The 21,631-nt window shown below is 43.9% G+C and overlaps 1 protein-coding gene across 7 annotated transcripts in view; it reads left to right on the top strand.

Annotated features, from left to right (window-relative positions):
* UNC13B (unc-13 homolog B) overlaps positions 1-21,631 on the top strand; it is a 199,199-nt gene that overhangs the window by 28,525 nt on the left and 149,043 nt on the right. For 6 of the 7 annotated variants that reach the window (XM_084791247.1, XM_084791256.1, XM_084791253.1 and 3 more), the window contains exons 2-6: positions 3,346-3,375; positions 6,124-6,223; positions 12,416-12,533; positions 13,720-13,843; positions 19,273-19,346. In XM_084791247.1, the coding sequence (XP_084647373.1) occupies positions 3,346-3,375; positions 6,124-6,223; positions 12,416-12,533; positions 13,720-13,843; positions 19,273-19,346 (446 nt within the window). The remainder of the gene's footprint in view (positions 1-3,345; positions 3,376-6,123; positions 6,224-12,415; positions 12,534-13,719; positions 13,844-19,272; positions 19,347-21,631) is intronic. The other variant, XM_084791248.1, reaches the window with a different exon arrangement.

Here is a 21,631-nt window from a genome sequence, read left to right as displayed (position 1 = left end):
AGGCTATCAAGTCTCATTGTGGTAGCCTGCTTATTCTTTCTTTGAGTGCCACCAGGCCTCCCCACCAAGGAGAGGTGGTCAAATATGGGCACCAGAGTTCATGTCAGAGTCAATCCCTGCTCTCCATATAACTGTGGAGAACGTCCTGTCCATTGGGTAGATCAGAGTAGGGGTTCAATGTTTACTACTTGTATTGTCCTTGGTTAGTGCAGTAGTTTGAGCAGACCCCCCTGGGCCCTGATCCACCCGTCAGGATGTTCTTCTTGTAGGTTTCTAGGCCTACTCTGCGTCCTTCTATTTCCCCATCTCCTATATTTCTTTTACTTAGAGTCTCAGTAGGATGTCCTCACATCTATCCCAATCTCCTGGTAAGTGAAGACTTTGGTGAGACATACCTTTTGGGCTAGTGCCCAATTATAAGTGAGTATATACCATGTGAGTCTTTCTGCTTCTGGGTTAACTCACTCAGTATGATCATTTCTAGTCCCATCCACTTGTCCACAAATTTAGGGATTTCCTTGTTTTTAATAGCTGAGTAGTATTCCATAGTGTAAATGTACCACAGTTTCTTTATCCATTCTTCAACTGAGGAACATTTAGGTTGTTTCCAGATTCTGGCTATTATGAATAAGGCTGCTATGAACATGGTTGAGCATATGTCTCTGTTGTGTGCTGGAGCATCTTCTGGGTATATTCCAAGGAGTGGAATAGCTGGGTCTTGAGGAAGCCCTATTCCCAGTTTTCTGAGAAAGCACCAGATAGATTTCCAAAGTGGCTGTACAAGTTTGCATTTCCACCAGCAATGAAGAAATGTTCTTCTTCACATCCTCGCCAGCATGTGATGTCACTTGAATTTTTTATCTTAGCCATTCTGATGGGTGTAAGATGGAATCTCAGAGTCATTTTGATTTTTTAGCCCCATTTTTGAGACAGGATCTTACTATGTAGTTCTGGCTGACCTAATATTTAGAAATTATTATGTAATCCAGGCTGACCTCCAACTTACATAGATCCTCCTGTCTCTGCCTACCAAGTGATAGGATTATAGGCATTTGACCAGTCCAACCAGCTAATTTTAAGAAATTTTAATTAATTAAAAAATTGTGTTGGTTATTTTTCATTTGTGCCTATCTTAATTTTTCTAGGTATTGATGATGTAACAATAATTTAAAATATTTTAATTTTATTAATTTTTGCGGGTGGGGGTCAGGGTTTGTCTGTGTAGCTCTGGCTGTCCTAGAACTCACTCTGTAGACCAGACTGGTCTTAAACTCAGAGATCTACCTGCCTGTGCCTCCTGAGTGCTGGGATCAAAGATTTGTACCACCTTCTGGATTTTATTAAATTTTTTTATTTTTCATTTTTTGGTTTTTTGAGATAGGGTTTCTTTGTGTAGCCTTGGCTGCCCTGGACTCACCTTGTAGACCAGGCTGGCCTCAAACTCACAGCGATCGACCTGCCTCTGCCTCCTGAGTGCTGGGATTAAAGGCGTGCGCCATCATCGCCTGGCTACTAAACATTTTTAAAACTACGGTTTTATTTATTTGGTGTGTGTGTGTGTGTGTGTGTGTGTGTGTGTGTGCGCGCGCACGCACATGCCAAAGTGTGCATGTGGAGATTACGGGGCAATTTTTGGGAGTTGGTTTTTTCTTTTTACTATCTGGGTCCTGGGAATCAAACTCACGTGGTCAGCCATGGAACGCAGCGCACCTTCATTCACTTAGCTGTCTCACTGGCCCTGTTTGGTAATGGCAGAGTCTCCTGTAACTGAGGCTGACTTCGAACTCCTCCTTTTCTGCTTCTGGCCGTTTAGTGCTGGGCTGCAGGCGAGCACTACCAAGCCAGATGAAGTGTGCACTGTCTCTTCCTCTCTTAATTTTAAAAACAGGGTTTCAGTCTGGAGCTCTGGAGCTCACTTCGTAGACCACGCTGCCTTTAAACCCATCCATTAGCTTCTGTCTCCCACGTGCTGGGTTAAAGGCTTGTTCCACACGACCTGCTTTACTTTCTCTGTACTTACGAAAAAGAATACCTGGGAAGAGGATCTGAAGTTATGTGAGACATGCTTGGATCAATAAAAAGAAGAGACTTTAATAATACTAAGTACTTGCTGAAGTGGAGATGGCCTTGTGAAAAGTGCTAAGTGACTTATCTCTGGAAGAACTAAGTGGGGTGGAGGTCGGTTAAGGGACGGTCTCATCTGGAGTGTGGAGCGTGGAGAAAGGCAGGTCAAGCCCTCACGTCTGTGTTCTGGGCATCGTGCTGCAACCCGCCCTCCCCACCGCAGCGCTCACCCCTCCTCCCTCCCCACCGCGGCGCTCACCCTTCCTCCCTCCCCACCGCGGCACTCACCCTTCCTCCCTCCCCACCGCGGCGCTCACCCTTTCTCCCTCCCCGCCGCGGCGCTCACCCTTCCTCCCTCCCCGCCGCGGCGCTCACCCTTCCTCCCTCCCCACCGCGGCGCTCACCCTTCCTCCCTCCCCGCCGCGGCGCTCACCCTTTCTCCCTCCCCGCCGCGGCGCTCACCCTTCCTCCCTCCCCACCGCGGCGCTCACCCTTCCTCCCTCCCCACCGCGGCGCTCACCCTTCCTCCCTCCCCACCGCGGCGCTCACCCTTCCTCCCTCCCCACCGCGGCGCTCACCCTTCCTCCCTCCCCACCGCGGCGCTCACCCTTCCTCCCTCCCCACCGCGGCACTTACCCTTAGTCTTCATGGACTAACTTGGCTGCGCTCTTGCCCTGTAGACCAGGCTGGCCTTGAACTTGCAGCAGCTCTCCTGCCTCAGGAGGTGGCTCCAGACTCGAGCCACCAGTCCAGCCCTGGCAGTTTCCTTGCCTGTGTAGCCCTTGGCTTTCCCCAGGAGCTGCATGTGCACTTCTGGTTGTAGGTTCTTCCTTGTGCAGCTCCCTGCCTGTTCTTTAGAAGCAGTTCTGGGTGGTTATCCGCTTGTTGTCAGAAGTCACTTCCCACTCTTGTTCTAAAAGCTACCGCCTGTATTTTTTTCCTGTTATATTCTTTTTTTCTCTGCTATATTCTTGTTTTGGCAAGAATGAAGTGGAGGGATTTTTCATTTTAAAAATTAGTTCTTTTTTGTTTGGCTAAAGATAGAATTCCAGGTCCTTCCAGCCTGATGGTTGCTTTTAAATAAGGAACATTTATAACTTAAAACCAACCGCCTGCCATTTGGCTTTCTGTACCTTCTTGTCAGGAGGCAGGGCGGAGATTTTCTCCACTGGTTATGAGATTAGGTTGAATACCCTTGAGAGGGTCTTTGGCCAATTGTTCAGTGTCTCTGCCCAATAATTAGACCTAACTTTCTAATCTTACCTCTTTCTTTTCTTGCAGTTAAAAGAGCCAAGTTCCAGGGTTCACCAGGTAAGTCTAGCCTTCTGTTATCATTACCTTTCATCTTACATGCTTGCTGGGACTTAAAGCAGTGTGTGTGTGTGTGTGTGTGTGTGTGTGTGTGTGTGTGTGTGCGCGCGCGGGTGCAGGACCCCAAGGAGGCCAGAAGAGGGTGTCATTTCTCCTGTAACTGGAGTTGTAAGTGGTTGTAATCTGCCCGTGTGGGTGCTAGGTGCCCAGGTTTTCTGCAGAAACAGCAAGTGCTCTCAACCACTGAACTGTCTCGCTGTCTCCCTTAGAGCAACCTTAAAAAGAAAGGCCAGTGGGCTTGCTCAGGGGTACAGCATCCGCTAAGCATGTCTGATGACCTGAGGGTATTTACCTTGGAGATTCTGTTCTCTACTTCTACCCTGAGGGTTCAGAGAATGAACTTGGGTATATAGGCTTCATATTAGATCCCTTTACCTGCTGAGCCACCTCACTGGCCCCTCAAAAGCAATCTTAAAATCATTAAGTGTAAAATGGGCATAAAACACGATACAGCATGTGTGTGGAGGCTAGAGGCAGTCAGTTCTGACCTTTGCCCTTACGGATTCTAGGAATCAAATTTAGGATCGAGGTTTCCAGTCTTGGTTGCAGACACCCTTGTCTACCAAGTCAAATTGTTGGCCTTTAAATTTATTTTTAGTTTTAAAAATTCTTTTGAGATAGGTCTCACATAGCCCAGGGTGGCCTTGAAGTTACTATATAGCTAAGGATGACCCTGTGTTCCCCTCTGTGGTGCTGGATTATAAGTGTGCACCAACATTCCAGGTCTGTGGAACTGGGAAGTCAAACCTGGGCCCTGTACATCCTGGGCAAGTACTTCTTCAATCACCTTTATTATTGTTTTTTACAAACTGGATGTTACTTTGGAATGGCGGCTGACCTGACAGGTACTATGTGGCCTAGGATGGATTTTATTTTTCAGTAATTTTGCCTCAGCCTCCTAAGTTCTGCAATTACAAACATGAGCCACCATTCTTGGCTGGAATATTTTAGTGGCTTATACTGAGACTAAAACAAAACAAAACAAAATAAAAAACTATGAGCTTAAAAAAAATTAATTGGTTAGCTGTGGTAGCGCACATCTTTAATCCCACCACTTGGAGGTAGAGGAGGGAGAGTCTGAGTTCAAGGCCAAGGTCTGCATATCTAGTTCTAGGACAGCCAGGACTGCATAGAGAGACCCTGATTCTAAATGTACAGACAAGACTATTGGCAGCATCCATGTATGTGCCTATATGTGAAACTGTGTGTGCCTGTACATGTGTGTGAAACTATGTGTGCCTGTACATGTATGTGAAACTAAGTGCCTGAACATGTGTGTGAAACTATGTGCCTGTACATGTGTTGCCCATGGAGAGCAGATCTGGCCTGGGGTTTCTTCCTCAATTCTTTCTACTTCAGTCTCTTAGGCGGGGCCTCTCAACGGACCTGGAGCTTTCCAGTCGGCTGACTGGATGGTCAGCAAACCCCTGGACTCCAATTTCTAGCTTCCAATTGCTAGGATTACATGTGTGTACCACCAGCTTGGAAAAAGATTTAAGTTTTGTTTTCTAGTACTGAGAATTGAGTCTTGGGACCTCACATGCTAGGAAGATGCTCTGCCACCTGGCCCTTCCCCAGCTCACACTTACGATCTTACAATACAAAATGTAGTTTAGGCCTCAGAAGAAGAGCTGGGTGCTCACGGTCTTGGCTGGCATGTGTGAGGCCTTCTAGACATGTCTGCTCCTCTCATGAGAGTGTGGGATCTGAGCTCACGCCCTCCTGCTGGGGCAGCAAGCATCTTACCCACTGAACATCTCCCTCTCCCCATTTCTTGTTGTTTCTGCTTTGGGGATACTCTCTCGCTTTGTAGCCTAGGCTGGCCTGAAACCAGAGCTCTTCCTGTCTCAGTCTCCTCACCTGGCCAAAACCACATACCTTTTAAATGGTATTTGGACAGTTTACCTTCTGATAGACGTGTGCGGCAGTACCCATTTTCTCACATTATCTGACATTAGGTCATTGTTTTAAGCAGTATTTGGCAATTTTGAGGAATTAACATGGTAGCTTTTTTTTTTTTCTTTTATGAAATGATTTTCTTAGTACAAAAAGCAAACCGTCAGGCCACATGTGGTTGTGCACACTTGTAATCCTACTTCTGAGTAGGCTGAGGCAGGAGAATCAAAGTCAGTAGAGTGAGTTGTCAGACTTAGTGCACACGTGCAGCGGATCCGACTTCTGAGGACTAAGGGTTAGGATATCCCTTTGGTTTGTACTCAGTTTATCCTGTTAGAGATTTTAGAGATTTTCCTTTTTTTACCCCCAAGACAGGGTCTCTCTGGGTCACCATGGCTGTCCTAGACTCGCTTTGTAGACCAGGCTGGCCTCGAACTCACAGCAATCTGCCTGCCTCTGCCTCCCGAGTGCTGGGATTAAAGGCGTGTGCCACCACTGCCCAGCTCCATCTCTTTTTAAAATCTTATGTATATGGGTGTTTTGCTTGTATGCTTGTCAGTGTACCACATGTGTGCCTGTATGCTTGTCAGTGTACCACATGTGTGCCTGGTGCCCGTGGAAGCAAGAAGAGGGTGTCAGATGCCTGGAACTCTTCCTTTTGAAGAACAGCCACTGCCCTTCAATGCTGAGCTATCTCTGTAGCCTTTGCTATTACTTAATTTTAAGGGCTCTGTGAAATTGGGTAATAATCAGAATACTATTAACATCTCTGTTTTGCAATTTTTTTAAAAGATAAATTCAACACATATGTGACCCTGAAAGTCCAGAACGTGAAGAGCACAACTGTAGCGGTCCGTGGTGACCAGCCTTCCTGGGAGCAAGATTTCATGTTGTAAGCATTTTGCCGAGGTGTCTGTCACATGTTCCGTAGTCGTCATGAGTCAGTGATGTCCAACGAAACAGTTAACCAGTTCGTGTGCCTGTGATGCATCCATGTGCCAGCCGTGCTGTGACAGTTAACCAGTCCGAGTGTGCCTGTGATGCATCTGTGTGCCAGCCGTGCTGTGCTTTTTTTTTTTTTAACCTGTAGAGTTAGAGGAGCAAGTGAGGCTCACAGTAGTAGGGGAAGCACACTGCAGGTGTTTTCTTTCATTGAGCCATCATTGTTCCTGGAGTTGAATGATGAGAATGAGTAACCCTGAGGTAACTTAGTGAGGAGAGAAACCGCCCCTTCAGAGTCTTCTCACAGATCAGAATTCAGATGCACTACAGTACACTTAGCGCAACATCAGATGTAACTTTGCCTTTGGTCCTCAGAGGCTCCTAAGGAAATGTGCTCATGTGTGTTTGAGACTGTGTGTACCTAAGTCATTTCCTCAGAGCATGGCTTCTCAAACCTTTTCCACTCTTGGCCTGTTTTCCCTTGAAACTTTTTAATTGACTCTGGATATATAGGTATTTAAAATAGGTGTATAAATCAAGCATTTACAATAATAAATACGTTGAACTTTTTAGGGCTCAAGACATAGCTCAGTTGGTAAAGTACTTGCTTGGCATGCTAGAGGCTTTGGGTTCCATTCCTTGCTCCCCGTCTCCCCCCAACATATTTTCTTTTGGACGAGGGATGTAACTCAGTGGTAAAAGCCTAGGTTTAGGTCTTGGCACTGAAAAAAAGTAAAAAAAATTAAACTAAACTAAAATCTTATTTTTCTTTAAAGCAATTCTTTGTAGATGAAAGCAGGCTGTATACAAATGAGATAGATGTGCCTGTTTACTTTTTTATGAAACTTTTTTTTTGTTTTTGTTTTTCAACACAGTGTTTCTCTGTGTAGCCTTGGCTGTCCTGGACTTCTTTGTAGACCAGGCTGGCCTTGAACTCACAGCAATCCACCTGCCTCTGCCTCCTGAGTGCTGGTATGCGCCACCATGCCTGCCAATGAAACTTTTCTTAAGAACAGCAATCTTCAAGATGAAACATCATAGCATGATATAGTGCAGCGATAGATAACTCCCACGTTTCCATGCAGAGGGATGACATAGCTAAGCCATTACGACATACAAGAGAAAACCTTGTATGTATAATAAAACAGTACAATCCACAGCAAACTGATCCAGGCCACATTTCTTCTGCATTGGTGGCACAGTGGTGTGCACAGTACAAAGCTGCAGGGAAGTCACGTGGTGCAGCAGCCTAGCACTGCTGGGAACACCTCAGATACAATACATTACACTTATGACTTTGAGTGTTCCAACATAGTGTTTGGGAACCTCTTACTGTTTCCAAACATTTTTGTGACCTCCCAAATTCAGTTATGTGGCCACCACGTGGTGTGGCAACCGAAGTTCTAAGCAGCTGTGCCTTCAGAACTGAGCTTCTCAACATATGTGTCGGGACTCCTTTGGAGTCAAATGACCTTTTCACAGGGGTGCCAAGACCATTGGAAAACACAGATATTTATGATTCACAACAGTAGCAAAATTACAGTTAGGAAGTAGCAATGAAAATAGTTTTATAGTTGGGGATCACCACAACGTGAGGACTGTATTTGAAAAGTCACAGCATCAGGAAGGTTGAGAACACTGAAGTAGATGCACAGTCTTTCCTTGTAGTTCCTCTGTTGCCGTGAGCAGGTTACAGCCTCACGCCTTCCTCTGAGAGCCATGGGCACATCACAGCCTCACGCCTCCCTCTGAGAGCCATGAGCAGGTTACAGCCTCACGCCTCCCTCTGAGAGCCTTGAGCAGGTTACAGCCGCATGCCTCCCTCTGAGAGCCTTGAGCAGGTTACAGCCTCACACCTCCCTCTGAGAGCCATGGCCAGGTTACAGGCCTGGCTTACACAAGCCTCTTCCACACAGCTGGACTGCAGTATGGCATGTTGGTCTAGCCTTCCCGTTGTCTCCCAGCGCAGTCCTGTGACAAGTGCTCCCTTAGAACTCTTCACAGTGAAAAGCTGCAACCTCTGCTCTCTCTCCTCAGCACTGTTAGCTGTGCTCTTGTTGCTTATTTTCTAGCTGCCCAGAACATTTCTTTCACCTCTGCTGTGATTTGTGTGGATTTTTGTCTGTTTTCTATATTGACAGAGATCCTGTGTGAATTTTGCTTTATTTTTATTTTTATTTTTTGGTTTTTCAAGATGGTTTCTCTGTGTAACCCTGATTGTAGTGGACTCACTCTGTAGTCCAGGCTGGCCTTGAACTCAGAAGCTCACCTGCTTCTGTCTCATCAGTGCTGGGATTGAAAGTGTATGCTACCACTACTCGGCTCTTTTTTTATGTTTACACATAGGCTTTGTTAGTTGTTTTCTTTCTTTCTCTCATTCCTTATTCCTTCTACTCTGTCCTGTTTGTACTAGTAGCTCAATTGCTGATCTGTCTTCCTGTTTTTTCTTTCTTTTCTTAAAAAATATTTATTTATTTATTGTATATGAGTGCTTTATCTGCAGAAGAGGGCATCAGATCACATTATAGATGGTTGTGAGCCACCATGTGGTTGCTGGGAATTGAACTCAGGATCTCTGGAAGAGCAGTCAGTGCTCTTAACCACTGAGCCATCTCTCCAGCCCTCTTCCTGTTTTCTTATTTTCTTTCTTTCTTTTCATTTCGTTTTGCTTTTTGAGACAGGGTTTCTCTGTGTAGCCTTGGCCTAGACTTGGTTTGTAGCCCAGGCTGGCCTCAAACTCACAGCGATCCACCTACCTCTTCCTCCAGAGTGTTGGGATTAAATGTGTGCGCCACCACGCCTGGCTCTGTTTTCTTTTTTTAAAATCTCTTCTTTCTTAATGTATTTTGTTTCTCTAGCTGGTATAGGGTTTTGTTTTTCTCACATTATTATTTTATTTATTTGTTTATTTATCTGTTTATTTATTTATTTGCAACAAGAGTGATGTAGCCTAGGCTAGCCTCAAGTTCACTACATTGCTGAGCATGACCTTGAACTTCTAGTCTTTATGAGGCCTCATGATTGACCGTGTGTGTGTTTGTGTGTGTGTGTTTTGAGACATTGTAGCCTAGGGTTACCTGGAACTCAATACAAGGAGAATGACCTCTTAAGTTGTAGATGGCCATGAGCCATATGTGGTTGCTGGGAATTGAACTCAGGACCTCTGGAAGAGCAGACAGTGCTCTTAACCTCTGAGCCATCTCTCCAGCTCCATGTTTTTATATCTTATTTGCAGCACTAGATTGCTTACTTTTTTTTTTTTTTTTTTGAGGCAGGGTTTCTCTCTGTAGCCTTGGCTGTCCTGGACTCGCTATGTAGACCAGGCTGGCTTTGAACTCACAGCGATCCACCTGCCTCTGCCTCCTGAGTGCATGCACCACCACGCCTGGCTGCTTACTTCTTAAAATTACTCATTTTTATTATTATTTGAGGATCAAACACAGGGCCTTCTGAGTGCTAGGCAAGAATACCCCTGAACTCTATCTCCAGCCCTTAGATGTTCTCGGTTAAGGGAAGGCGTCTGCACTTACGGCATGAGTGTTTTTGGTTCAGAATCTTGTATACACTGAGTTAATTTCCTCTGGGCTCTGGGGACAAGCATAGAGTTATAACTTCTGTTTTTAAAAAAAGATGTTATTTATTTTTATGAATGCAGTGCTCTGCCTGCATGTATACCCGCAGGGCATAAGAGGGCATCAGATCACATTATAGATGGTTGTGAGCCACCATGTGGTTGCTGGGAACTGAACCCCCCGACCTTGGGAGGAGGAGGAGTGCTCTTAACCTCTGAGCCATCTCTCCAGCCCCAAGTTATGTCTTCTTGATTGTACATTCTAAGCATCCATATATGAGAGGAGAATAGATTTTCTTTTGTTCTGTCCATGTCAAGCTGCTAAAGACTCTGGGTGACTTATCTTACCTGGTGGCTTCAGATACAACGAGTAGCTGCACTGGGTCTATTCTGTGGGCATCCCCAAGGGAAGTTCACGTTAGAGTCAGCTGGGAGACACCTCACATAGGATACAGATGTCGGGTGCACTTTCACAGTCTGGCTCATTAGGCTGAACAAACCGCAGGACAAAAAGCTCAGTCCCCACTGTGAGCAGCCTAAGATAGTGACCAGGTCAGTTACCTAGTCTGCGGCTGTGGGCAGGTCTTCAGACACGTTGGGAGATTTCTGCAAACAAGAACAGGGCCTGATGTTAAGTGTCTCTCCCCCAAAGAACCAATTCTATGTGTTATGAGTGCTTGGGAAATACTGAGTGAAGAAGTAAATGAGCTCAGCAGTGTGCTCCGCGCTCCACTGTGTTTGTAAAAGGAACACATCTTTGCTTTATATGCTTGTGACACAGTTGGCCTGACTTCTGTGGCTGTCAGTGCACACTCCAAACTAGTGCACTTGAGACTGTTTATCTTACAGGCCAACAGTGAGACCAGGCTTTCCCTAAGGAATGCACGCAACACTTCCTGAGATGAGTACAGGCTCGGATTTTTCTGGATAATTCCTGTTTTTTATATTGGTAGCCACTGTTTCTCATCTCTCTCGCCTTTCTCTTCATGTCATCTTGTGTTTCAACAAAGCTTTCTCGAGAATGTTCTGGACACTAACATAATGTGTTTCCCTGTCCTATCCTAGCATTGTGGTTGTACTTACAGCCCTTCCAAGCCAGTGTTCTGCCGTATTTGACACCGCATTTATTTATGCCTTTTCACTGCTGGACATGGAACCCAGGGCCTCGAAATCTTTTTTTTTATAAGACCCCCCCAAAGTTCCCTGTTTGTATTACATAGATCTAAGTTAGGGAAGTGGTAGTGTTAGCAATAAAACATGTAAGATTGCTGCACAGCCGGGTGTGGTGGCGCACGCCTTTAATCCCAGCACTCCACTTGGGAGGCAGAGGCAGGCAGATCACTGTGAGTTCGAGGCCAGCCCTGTCTAGTCTAAGACAGCTGAGGCTACACAGTGAAACCTTGTCTCGAATCCTCCTCTGCCCACTCCCCGCCCCCCCCAAAAAAAGATTGCTGCACAGGAGTAGAACTATAGGCAGACGGCGTGGCTGGCGGTAATGCCCGAATCACTTGACCTCAGGGTTTATGGTGCTGCACTGGTCTGACCGTGATCGAGTCTCCAGAGGGTGAAGGATAAACAAAGGTCCTTCTCCTCCTCTCTCCTCGAACATCTTCATACTTTCTCTTCTTTTTTCCTTTTTCCCTTTTACTGAGATATAATCAGGTATAACAGACCTATTATGTACACAGCGTGGAGAGATACTGTCACCACATTCAAGGTAATAAATGTGTCCATCACCTCCAATAGTTTCTTTCTGACCCACCCCAACTTTGGTGCTAACAACATTTAACATGAAATATATTCTATTAAAAAGTTTTCTTTATTTAGCACTGGGGCCTTGTGGATGCTAGGCAAGTACTCTACCACTGAGCTGTATCTCCAGCCATGCCCCAATAAGATTTCAAGTTCATAATAACTTTTTGGTAACAGTAGGTATTATGTTGTATGGTCTCTAGAACTTACCTTGGATAATATAATAAATGCATTTTTGGAATCCCTATCTTAAACAATAACAGTAAAATATAAAAACAAGGCTGGACATGGTGGCGCACGCCTTTAATCCCAGCACTCAGGAGGATTGCTGTGAGTTGGAGGCCAGCCTTGTCTACAAAGTGAGTCCAGGACAGCCAAGAGAAACCCTGTCTCAAAAAACAATAAACAAACAAATAAGCAATCAATATATGTATATACAAATTTATTCTCTCTCTCTCTCCCCCTCTTTATTTTCCTCCTCCCTCTGTCCCTCCCTTACTCCCTTCTTTCTTCTCTTCCTGAGTCTGTGTATTACACTGTCTGGCTTTGAACTTGTAGTCTTCTGGTCTCAGCCTCCTGAATTCTGGAATTATTGACATATACCACCACCATGCCCAGTTGTTACCAAAGCACTACTCGGTGGACACCTGTTGTAAGTTCCTAGAAATCTAAAGTGTACTTGCAACATTCAGGGATACCTTTATTTTCCCTAAAACAAGGTACTAGTAAGAAGTGTTCAAGGCTAGCAGAATAGGGAATTATAGCATTTTTTTCTCATGTTATTTGGCTCTCCTCAAAGGACTTTTCTCTTTCCATCAGTGAGATCAGCCGTCTGGACCTTGGCTTAAGTGTGGAGGTGTGGAACAAAGGGCTGATATGGGACACGATGGTGGGCACCGTGTGGATTGCACTGAAGAGCATTCGCCAGTCAGAGGAGGTTGGTGCACACTGCCTGTTCGGAAGTATGGTTGCAGCTTTTGCCGCCTCCCATCTTAGCTCCTCCTCAGCCGATACTTGTACTTTTTTATGAGTACCTGTTGCATACCTGATGCATACCTGTTCCTTTTTAAACAGAGGGCATGTGCCCTCCCCATTTCTAACCTCACCCAGGGGGTATGCGATTGTCCTTAAGCTGTTCTTCCTGTGTCCTGTGGCTGATCTGGGAGATGCCTGAGCACCTCTTCATCCTAGCAGATAGATGGTCTTGTCTGAGTCAGGTGTGCGTGGTCTCAAATTCTCATTTACACACTATCCTGGGAAAAATGCCTTTACACTTCTTAGCCAACTGTTCAGATACTATCTTGGGGTCTGTTTTTCTAAGCTACTTCCCAGGCAACTGGTTTCAGACTTCTTCTGTGTATAATACTGTTGGGACTAAGCACTCACAGGTGTGGTGGGAGAGTTTATCCTGGCTGTACCCGTTTCAGGTTCAACTCTGGTTCCTCTTTGGCTTCTTACACTTAAACAGAAGCGACTTGACTGCTGTTTAGCTTGACTGTGCACCACACACTTTCTCTGGAAGTGGGCAAGGTGAGGGCATGGCTTCATTGTCTGTATTTGATTGAGTCCTAATCTCTATTCCTCTCAGCAGAAGAGGAGCTCATTTTCATAGCAGCTCTATTCAATTCTAGTCACCCAGTGACACAGTCAGAATCATGAGCTTGAGTGCTGGGCCGTGTGGAGACTTGATTTATTTATTTTTGATTTTTGATTTTGGAGACAGGGTTTCTCTGTATAGCCTTGGCTGTCCTGGACTCACTCTGTAAACCAGGCTGGCCTCGAACTCAGCGATCTGCCTGTCTCTGCCTCCTGAGTGCTGGGATTAAAGGCGTGTGCCACCACGCCCAGCTCGGGATGCTTGCTTTTAAAGTCTGGTACTCTGGAATTCATCCTCACAAAGGTTACACAGCTGAACCAAGTGAAAGCTGCCCCAAGACCCCATCTCAGCCAAGGGGAGAGAGCGCCACAGAAGGAGCCGTGAGAGTAGCTTTTCCTCTCATTACCAGGACGTGAGTGGTCCTCTGAAGCTCTTGAAGAAGGGCCTTCAGAGGAAAACACAGGGCTTTTGAACCACACAGGGAACCAAGAAAGTTCAGAGTTTAATCTTTGGCCTTTTTTCCTAGGAAGGACCTGGGGAGTGGTCCACACTGGAAGCGGAGACTCTAATGAAAGATGACGAGATCTGTGGAACTAAAAACCCAACTCCTCACAAAATTCTGCTTGATGCACGATTTGAGTTGCCATTTGGTGAGTCTATTTTGATGAGATTAAAAATTTTTTTAAAAAGATTTATTTATTTTTATTATTTATACAGTATTCTGCTTGCATGTACACCTGCAGGCCAGAAGAGGGCACCAGATCTCATTATAGATGGTTGTGAGCCACCATGTGGGTGATTTGGGCTGCATTCACGGGTATCCAAGTATACAAGCTGCAGCTTGGACATGACTAGAAATGTTATCTTCCTTTTATTTGAATGATTTTAGTATTCTTTAATTTTTTTGTCATTTATATTAGTGGTATCCACATTTACTATTATTGTGGCTCTTGATATTTTCAACTTATTTATTTAGCTTTTTTTTTTAATCCCAGAGAGGATCTTGCTATGTGGCCCAAGTTTACAGGCTTGCGTCAGACTTTCATAGGCTTGTGCCAGTACACCTAGTGTGATTTTAGTTTTGTCCTTTTTTTTTTGAGACAGGGTCTCACTTTGTAGTTCAGGTTAGCCTAAAACACAGAGATCCACTTCCCTCTGCCTCCTGAGTGCTGGGATCAAAGGTGTGTACCTGGCTGAATTTATATCTTATATCATAATGGTAAAGTAAACAAAAATTACATGATTTTCATTATTAGCTCAAAAATAACTAAACTCATATGTTGTTATTTCAAAACAGCCAGAAAGGATTTCTTATATTTGGACAAAAGGAATTTTCTTGGATAATATAGAAACATTTAAAAATACTTCATCCAATTATTATCAACTTTAAAAACGCCTTTTATTGCCTCAAAAGTATAGGTATGCAAAAGGAAAGTTTATAATAATTTGATCAACTGATAATTGACTTTGCATGTTGATTATGTTTGTGTTTTAAATGTACATATATTCAGTTTTTTGTTTCTTAACCATTTCATCTACTAATTGCATACTTAAAATATAAATGCTATATACTGTATTTTGCTAGAAACATTTTAGTGCTTGACTTTATGTTATGAATGTACACTGTAATTAAAAACACTTGGGCTGGCTAGGTGGCTCAGTGGTTAAGAACACTGACTGCTCCTTCAAAGGTCCTGAGTTCAATTCCCAGCAACTGCATGGTGGCTCATGACCATCTATAAAGTGATCTGATTCCATCTTCTGGCAAGTAGGTGTACATACATATATGGGAACTCACATACATAAAAATAAATAAATATTTAAAAAAACAAACCACCATTTTATATTTATTTATTTATTATGTATACAGTGCTCTGTCTGCATGTACACCTGCATGCCAGAAGAGGACATTAGATCACATTATAGATGGTTGTGAGCCACCACGTGGTTGCTGGGAATTGAACTCAGGACCTCTGGAAGAGCAGCCAGTGCCCTTAACCTCTGAGCCATCTCTCCAGCCCTACAAACCACCATTTATGGAGACTGAAAGTGTAGCTCTACTGAGCTATACCCAACACCTGTGTTACCTCATTTGACCTTCTTTGTACTCCTTTGAGGTCAACCCAGCTATTGTTAACATCTCAGAATCAAGGAAATGAGGCATTTAAGTATTTTGTCCAAGGTTGCATAGCTACGAAGTGGTAAAACAGGATTTAACTTCACATGATCTCTCCTGGCAAGATGACATGTGCCCTTAACCCCAGCACCTGGGGCATAGGTGGGAGGACCATGAGAGCTCAGGGTGTCAAGATTAGCATGGCACTGGAAGGAGACCAGGTGAGAAAGAGGGAAGGGGAAAGGGGAGGAAGGGGAAAGGGTTACCTGGCTCCAGAATCTAGGGTATTAGTTTTAACTATAATACACTGAAGCTACCTTTTAGTTTGCTTTGTTTTGTTTTGTTTTGTTTTGTTTTCAAGGCAGGGTTTCTCTGTGTAGCCTTGGCTGTCCTAGACTCACTTTGTAGACCAGGCTGGCCCGGAACTCACCGTGATCCACCTGCCTCTGCCTCCTGGGTGCTGGGATTGCAGGCATGCAGCTTTAAGCTACTTTTCTTGATGGCTGTTTGGATCACTCATTGCTTGTTCCACTATAGAGTTGCATAAAATACCCTTGTAGTTCTATTTTTTTTTCTCTTTCAAATTATTTTGTGGAGTTAGGTAGTAATGTTTTTCAGTCATCAATCATGAGAATTAATGACAGGCATTTATCCTAAAAAACATGTTGTCTTTGCTGTGTGAGCATTATGGAGTATACTACTACTCCATTACGCTAACCTACTTTGCATATGTATCGTCAGTGCAGTTCCTTGATGCAGTCAAATCAAACATTAAACATGGCTGAGGGTATAGCTCATGCAAGGTTTGGGTTCAACTTCTAGCAACACACATACAGACACACAGACACATGCTTAGACACACAAGGAGGGCTGGGGAGGAGAGCTAGTGAGAGCAAGTGCCCTGAAATGCATGAAGCTACTTCTGGTGTAGCAGGGCATATTTACACTTAGCTCTTTTCTTGCTAAGAGCTTATTATTATAAGAGCTCTTACCTCTGTTGTTGTTGTTGTTTGAGACAGGGTTTCTCTTTATATGTAGCCTTGGCTGTCCTGGACTCACTTTGTAGACCAGGTTAGCCTTGAACTCCTCAAGTGTGTGTCACCATACTCAGCTAAGAGCTCTTATCTTAATAAGAGCTTAATAAGAGTTCTACACTACAACTGAAACTAATTAAACTGAGTATGCCTCTTACATAAAATGTAATATATGTATCAATATATTATATATTAACATAATATATTAATATCTCTTACATATAAGAGATATGCTCAGTTTAGTTAGTTTTAGTTGCAGTATAGTTATATATGATTTAGGCTGTATTAGTGTTTCTTTTATGAACTTGGGTGCCCTTGTATTTGGCGCATAGATGTCAAAATTGCAGTATTCTGTAGTGGAATTTTTCTTTGCATATGTAGTGCCTTCTCATATGTCTACTGATGAGTTTTGGTTTGAAGTCTATTATGTCAAACATTAAAATAGCCACACCAGCTTGTTTCCTTGGGTCATTTGCTTGGGCTATATTTTTTTCCACCCTTTTACCATGAGGTGATGTCTATCCTTGATGTTGAATTATGTGTCTTGGACGCAGAAGGTTGGATCTGTTCTCACATCCATTTTGTTAGTCTGTGTCTTTTTATTGGGGAATTGAGACCATTGAAGTTGAGAGGTATTAACGGACAGTATGTGTGGATTCCTGTTATTTTGTTGTTGTTGTAGTGGTGGTGGTGGTAGTGATGTGTGTGTTTCCTCTCTTTTGATTTGCTGGTCTGGAATTATTTATTCCTTGTCTTGTCTAGGGTATGCTTGACCTCTTTGGGTTGGAGTTTTACTTCTTGCACTTGTAGGGATGATTTGTAGATCCATACTGCTTCAATTGGTTTTATCATGGAGTGCTTTACGTTCTCCGCCTATTGTGATTGAAAGTTTTGCTGGGTATAGTAGTCTGGGATGGCGTCTGTGGTCTCCAGGAGTCTGCGGCACGTCTGTCCAGGCCCTTCTGGCTTTTAGAGGCTCTATTATAAAGTTAGTTGTTATTCTAATAGGTCTGCTCTTACATGTCACTGGCATTTTCCCCTTGTTGTTTTAAGTATTCTTTCTTTGTTCTGTGTTTAGTGTTTTGATTATTGTGTGCCAAGTCTTATTTTTGGTCCATTCTATTTGAGGTTTATTTATGCTTCTTGTTGTTTTTAAATGTTTTTGCTTTTTGAGACAGGGTCTCACTGTGTAGCTCTGGGTGTCCTGGAACTCACTTTGCGGACCAGGCTGGCGCTGGCCGCACAGAGATCCTCTCTCTTCTACCCCCTGAGTGCTGGGATTAACGGCTCAGCCGTCATAGCTGGCACCTCCTTCTTTAGGTTAGGGAAATTTTGTGGAAAATATTTTCTGTGCCTTTACCTGGATTTCTTCTCCTTCTTCTATTCCTACTCTTAGATTTGGTCTTTTCATAGATTCCAGATTTCCTGCATGCTTTATGCCACTATTTTTAGATTTAACATTTCTTTGATTGATGTTCTAGTGTTGCCTTTCCAGCCAATAAACATATATATGCCTCTATCCAACTCTTTTATTATTTATTTGTTTGTTTGTTTGTTTTTTGGACACAGGGTTTCTCTATGTAGCCCAGGCTGTCCTAGAACTTACTCTGTAGAACAGGCTGGCCTCAAGCTTGAAGATACACCTACCTCTGCCTCCTGATGCTAGGATCGAAGGCATGCACCACCACTACGTGGATCCAACTCTTCTGTTTTTCATTTTAATCTTTTGGGGGACAGGTCTGGCTAATGTATAGTTCAGGCTGGCCCAGAACTTAACTCTGTAGCACAAATGGGCCTCACACTTGTGACCTTCCCATTTAAGTGTGGATTTTACAGGAATCAGCTATAATATTGGTATCATATTTCTAGTTACCTTGTTTGTTTGTTTGTTTGTTTCCGGTCTTTTTGTTATTTTGTCTTTTTTTTTTTCCCCAAGAGCTGAGGATCAAACACAGGGCCTTGAGCTTGCTAGACAAGCGCTCTACCACTGAGCTAAATCCCCAACCCCGGTCTCATATTTCTAAAACACAATACTAGCAGTTTTGGGGATTTGTTCTGTGTGTTGAGACAGCGGCCCCTTAGTAGTCAGGCTGGCCCAGAACTTCCTGTGTAGTCCCAGCTGCCGCCGTGCTCGCTGTGCTTCTCCTGTCTCAGCCTTTCAGCCCTTCACTGTTCCTTGTTTGTCACTGACTAAAGAACTAGCTTGGAAAATTTCCCTTTTAAAGGATGAAAAATGTCCCACTATGTATGCGTAAATCATTTTGTTCACTTTCTTGTCTGTTTATGGAGTGGGTGACTTCCTAACTCCTGGCTGGTGTGGATAAATTCTGTTCTGAGCGTGGATGTACAGATGTTCCTTTGCGGTTCTACTTTTACTTCTTTTGACTGTATCCGCACAAAGTAATTGTGTGTGTGTGTGTGTGTGTGTGTGTGTGTGTGTGTGTGTGTAGATCTTTTTGCTTGTTGGCTTGGAGCGCCATATGTAGTCAGGCTGTGTACACCACTACACTTGGCTGTATTTTTAATTTTTTGAAGGCAAATATACATTTTAAGCGTCTTTATATCCCAGAGTATCTTTCCTTCTAATCTAATCCTTTGGGAAGTTCAAGTCTTGCTGAGTGGAAGGTAGTGTGGTTACATAAGCTGTAATTTTGGAATCCTGGCTTATCTGTGGAGGAACTCAGCCATAACTAGGATATATATCCCCTCAGAGCTTTAGTTTCATCATCTTCAAAAACAGAATCCAGAATAGCAGTTAGTATATTGTCTTTCCAAAATAAAGAGTCACTGGTATCTATGGCAACAATTGAGTCACAGTTAAAAATCTGCCACTACCACTCTTCTAACTATATTCATTTGCCTCAATAAAGTATTGTTTGCCGATGACTATCTATTACTAGCTAATATCATTTGTTCATTTTTATGGTAGACATCCCAGAGGAGGAAGCCAGATATTGGACCTACAAATTGGAGCAAATCAATGCCTTTGCAGATGATAATGAGGTAGGAACTACTTTATTTGCAATATTGAGAGATGGGAAAAATCTCTGATCCATTACGGACTGTACAGAGAGGGGCCAAGAGCTTGTTACCTGAGGCATTAAAATTGTGGCTTTACATGTCGTAGATATGTGCTTTACCAATGAGTGACACCCCCAGCCTGTAATAATGAAGTTGCTGATTCTTCTTCTTCCTCCTCCTCCTCCTCCCCCTCTTCCTCTTCTTCCTCCTCCTCCTCTTCTTAATTATAGTTTTGAGACAAAGTCTTCCTCTGTGGCTTTGCTCTGGTCTTGAACTTGATATCCTCCTGCCATGGCTTCCTGAGGGCTCAGACTACTGCATGTGCCACTGTGCCCAGCTAAAATGAACAGGGACTGGGAGACGTTCTGACATTTCAATGGGGAGGCCCATCTCCCACTTGCTCGGATGGTGCTGTTAGCCTGGCTCTGGACCCCTGGGAAGGAGCTGACAGCAGCTCCTCTTTTTTTTTTTTCACAGATGAGCATTTCTACTATTTCTGCTCAGATTTTTGGATATTATATTTAATTGTGTGCACTTTTTAAGGCTGTTTAGACTGGTGCTTTGCTTGGTCCTGCTGTCATGACTCATCTCCAGCTACAAGTCTGGTGTGTACAAGAGAAGACAGCCAGGTCCCCCTGGGGCGTCAGGAATGGGGAGAGTGCTTCTGTTGTTGGCTTGTAAAGAAAAGAGGGTATTTATTTGGATATTTATTTGGATATGTTTAGCTACTAGAAACACAAGTTGTTTCTAAGATGTTTTGTAATGAGCTTGGGAATTTACTTTTTAAACCAGATCTCCTCATAGAGCTCTGGCTTTCCTTGAGCTCATGATCCTCCTGCCTCAGTCTTCCCAGTACTGACATTATAAAGGTTCTTGTGCACTAACACCAGAGAACCAAGATTTTAGTGCCCTTGAGGAACGGGATTACATGTTTGTGTAATCAGTATGACATCTACCACACTATAAGCACTCAAAGTTGATGCTATTCAAAGAACAAAAAGAAACATAAATTGTTACAAGTTGGCCTCCCCCCCCCCCCCCAGACAGGGGAGACAGTGTTTCTCTGTGTAGCCTTGGCTGTCCTGGACTCACTTTGTAGTCCAGGCTGGCCTCGAACTCACAGAGATCCGCCTGCCTCTGCCTCCCAAGTGCTGGAATTAAAGGTGTGCGCTACCACACCACAAGATAACATTTGAGTACTATTTCTTAAAAAGCAGTGTCTAATGTATCTGAGGCTGACCTGGAAAATATATATATATATATTCACATGTATATATGAACAACCTGAAAATACTGATTCTTTTTTTTTTCCAAGACAAAGTCCCACTCTGTGGACCAGGCTGGCCTTGCACCCACAGAGATAGATCCTCCTGCTTCTGCCGCCTGTGTGCTGGGATTAAAAGTGTGCGCCACCACACCCAGCTTGAAACACCCTTTCTAAAACCTTTTTTAAAAAAAATCTTATTACACTTTAAAAATTTTTATTTTTATGTACACGTAAATGGGCCCGAGAAGGGCAGAATAGGCTGTTGGGTTCCCCATAGCTACAGTTCAAGTTGAAGAGATGAAGGTTCCGGGAGCCAAACTCTAGTCCTCTTGAAGAGCAGCAAACTCTCTCTCTTGCTGCAGCCACTGCCCAGGCCCTTAGTTCTTACCTTATGCAAGTTAGGTTTCTGCTGCTCTACAAAAGCACCATGACAGAAGCAACTTGGGGAGGAAAGGGTTTATCTTAGTTTATGATTGTAGTCGTTATCATGGGAAGTCGGGGCAGGAACTCGAGCAGAGGCCGAGGAGGAGTGTTGCTTCCTGGCCTCTTCAGCCGCTCTCTTACACCACCCGGGACCAGCTGTCTAGGGGTGGCGCTGACCCCAGTGGGTTAGGCTCTCCTCTAGTAATCGGCAATCAAGAAGCACCCTATGGACTTGCCTGTGGGCATTCTGAAGGAGGTGGTGGTTCTCATTGAGCTTCTCCTTCCTATTTGATTCTAGCTCGTGCTAAGGTGACAAAAAATATAACTAGGACACCAGTTTTTGTTTATTGTGCTAGGGTCCCAGCCAGCTTCCCTTCTTATTCCTCTATTTCCTTAGGCGCTTCTTAGTTTGTTTTTAATAACTCCTTAAGAATACCCCATGCTTTAGCTGGCCATGGTGGCACAGTGCTGGAATCCTAGCGCCTGGAAGGTCAAGGTAAGACCTGTATCTCAAGGTTGTTCTTATTTATATAAGGAGTTCAGGGTCAACCTGGGATCCATTAGAGTCTGTTTTTCA

This window comes from Acomys minous (assembly GCF_964271855.1).
Source record: "Acomys minous genome assembly, chromosome: 8".
Classification (NCBI taxonomy): domain Eukaryota; kingdom Metazoa; phylum Chordata; class Mammalia; order Rodentia; family Muridae; genus Acomys; species Acomys minous.
Note: the sequence above shows the minus strand (reverse complement) of the source record. Positions and strands in the feature narration are given on the sequence as shown.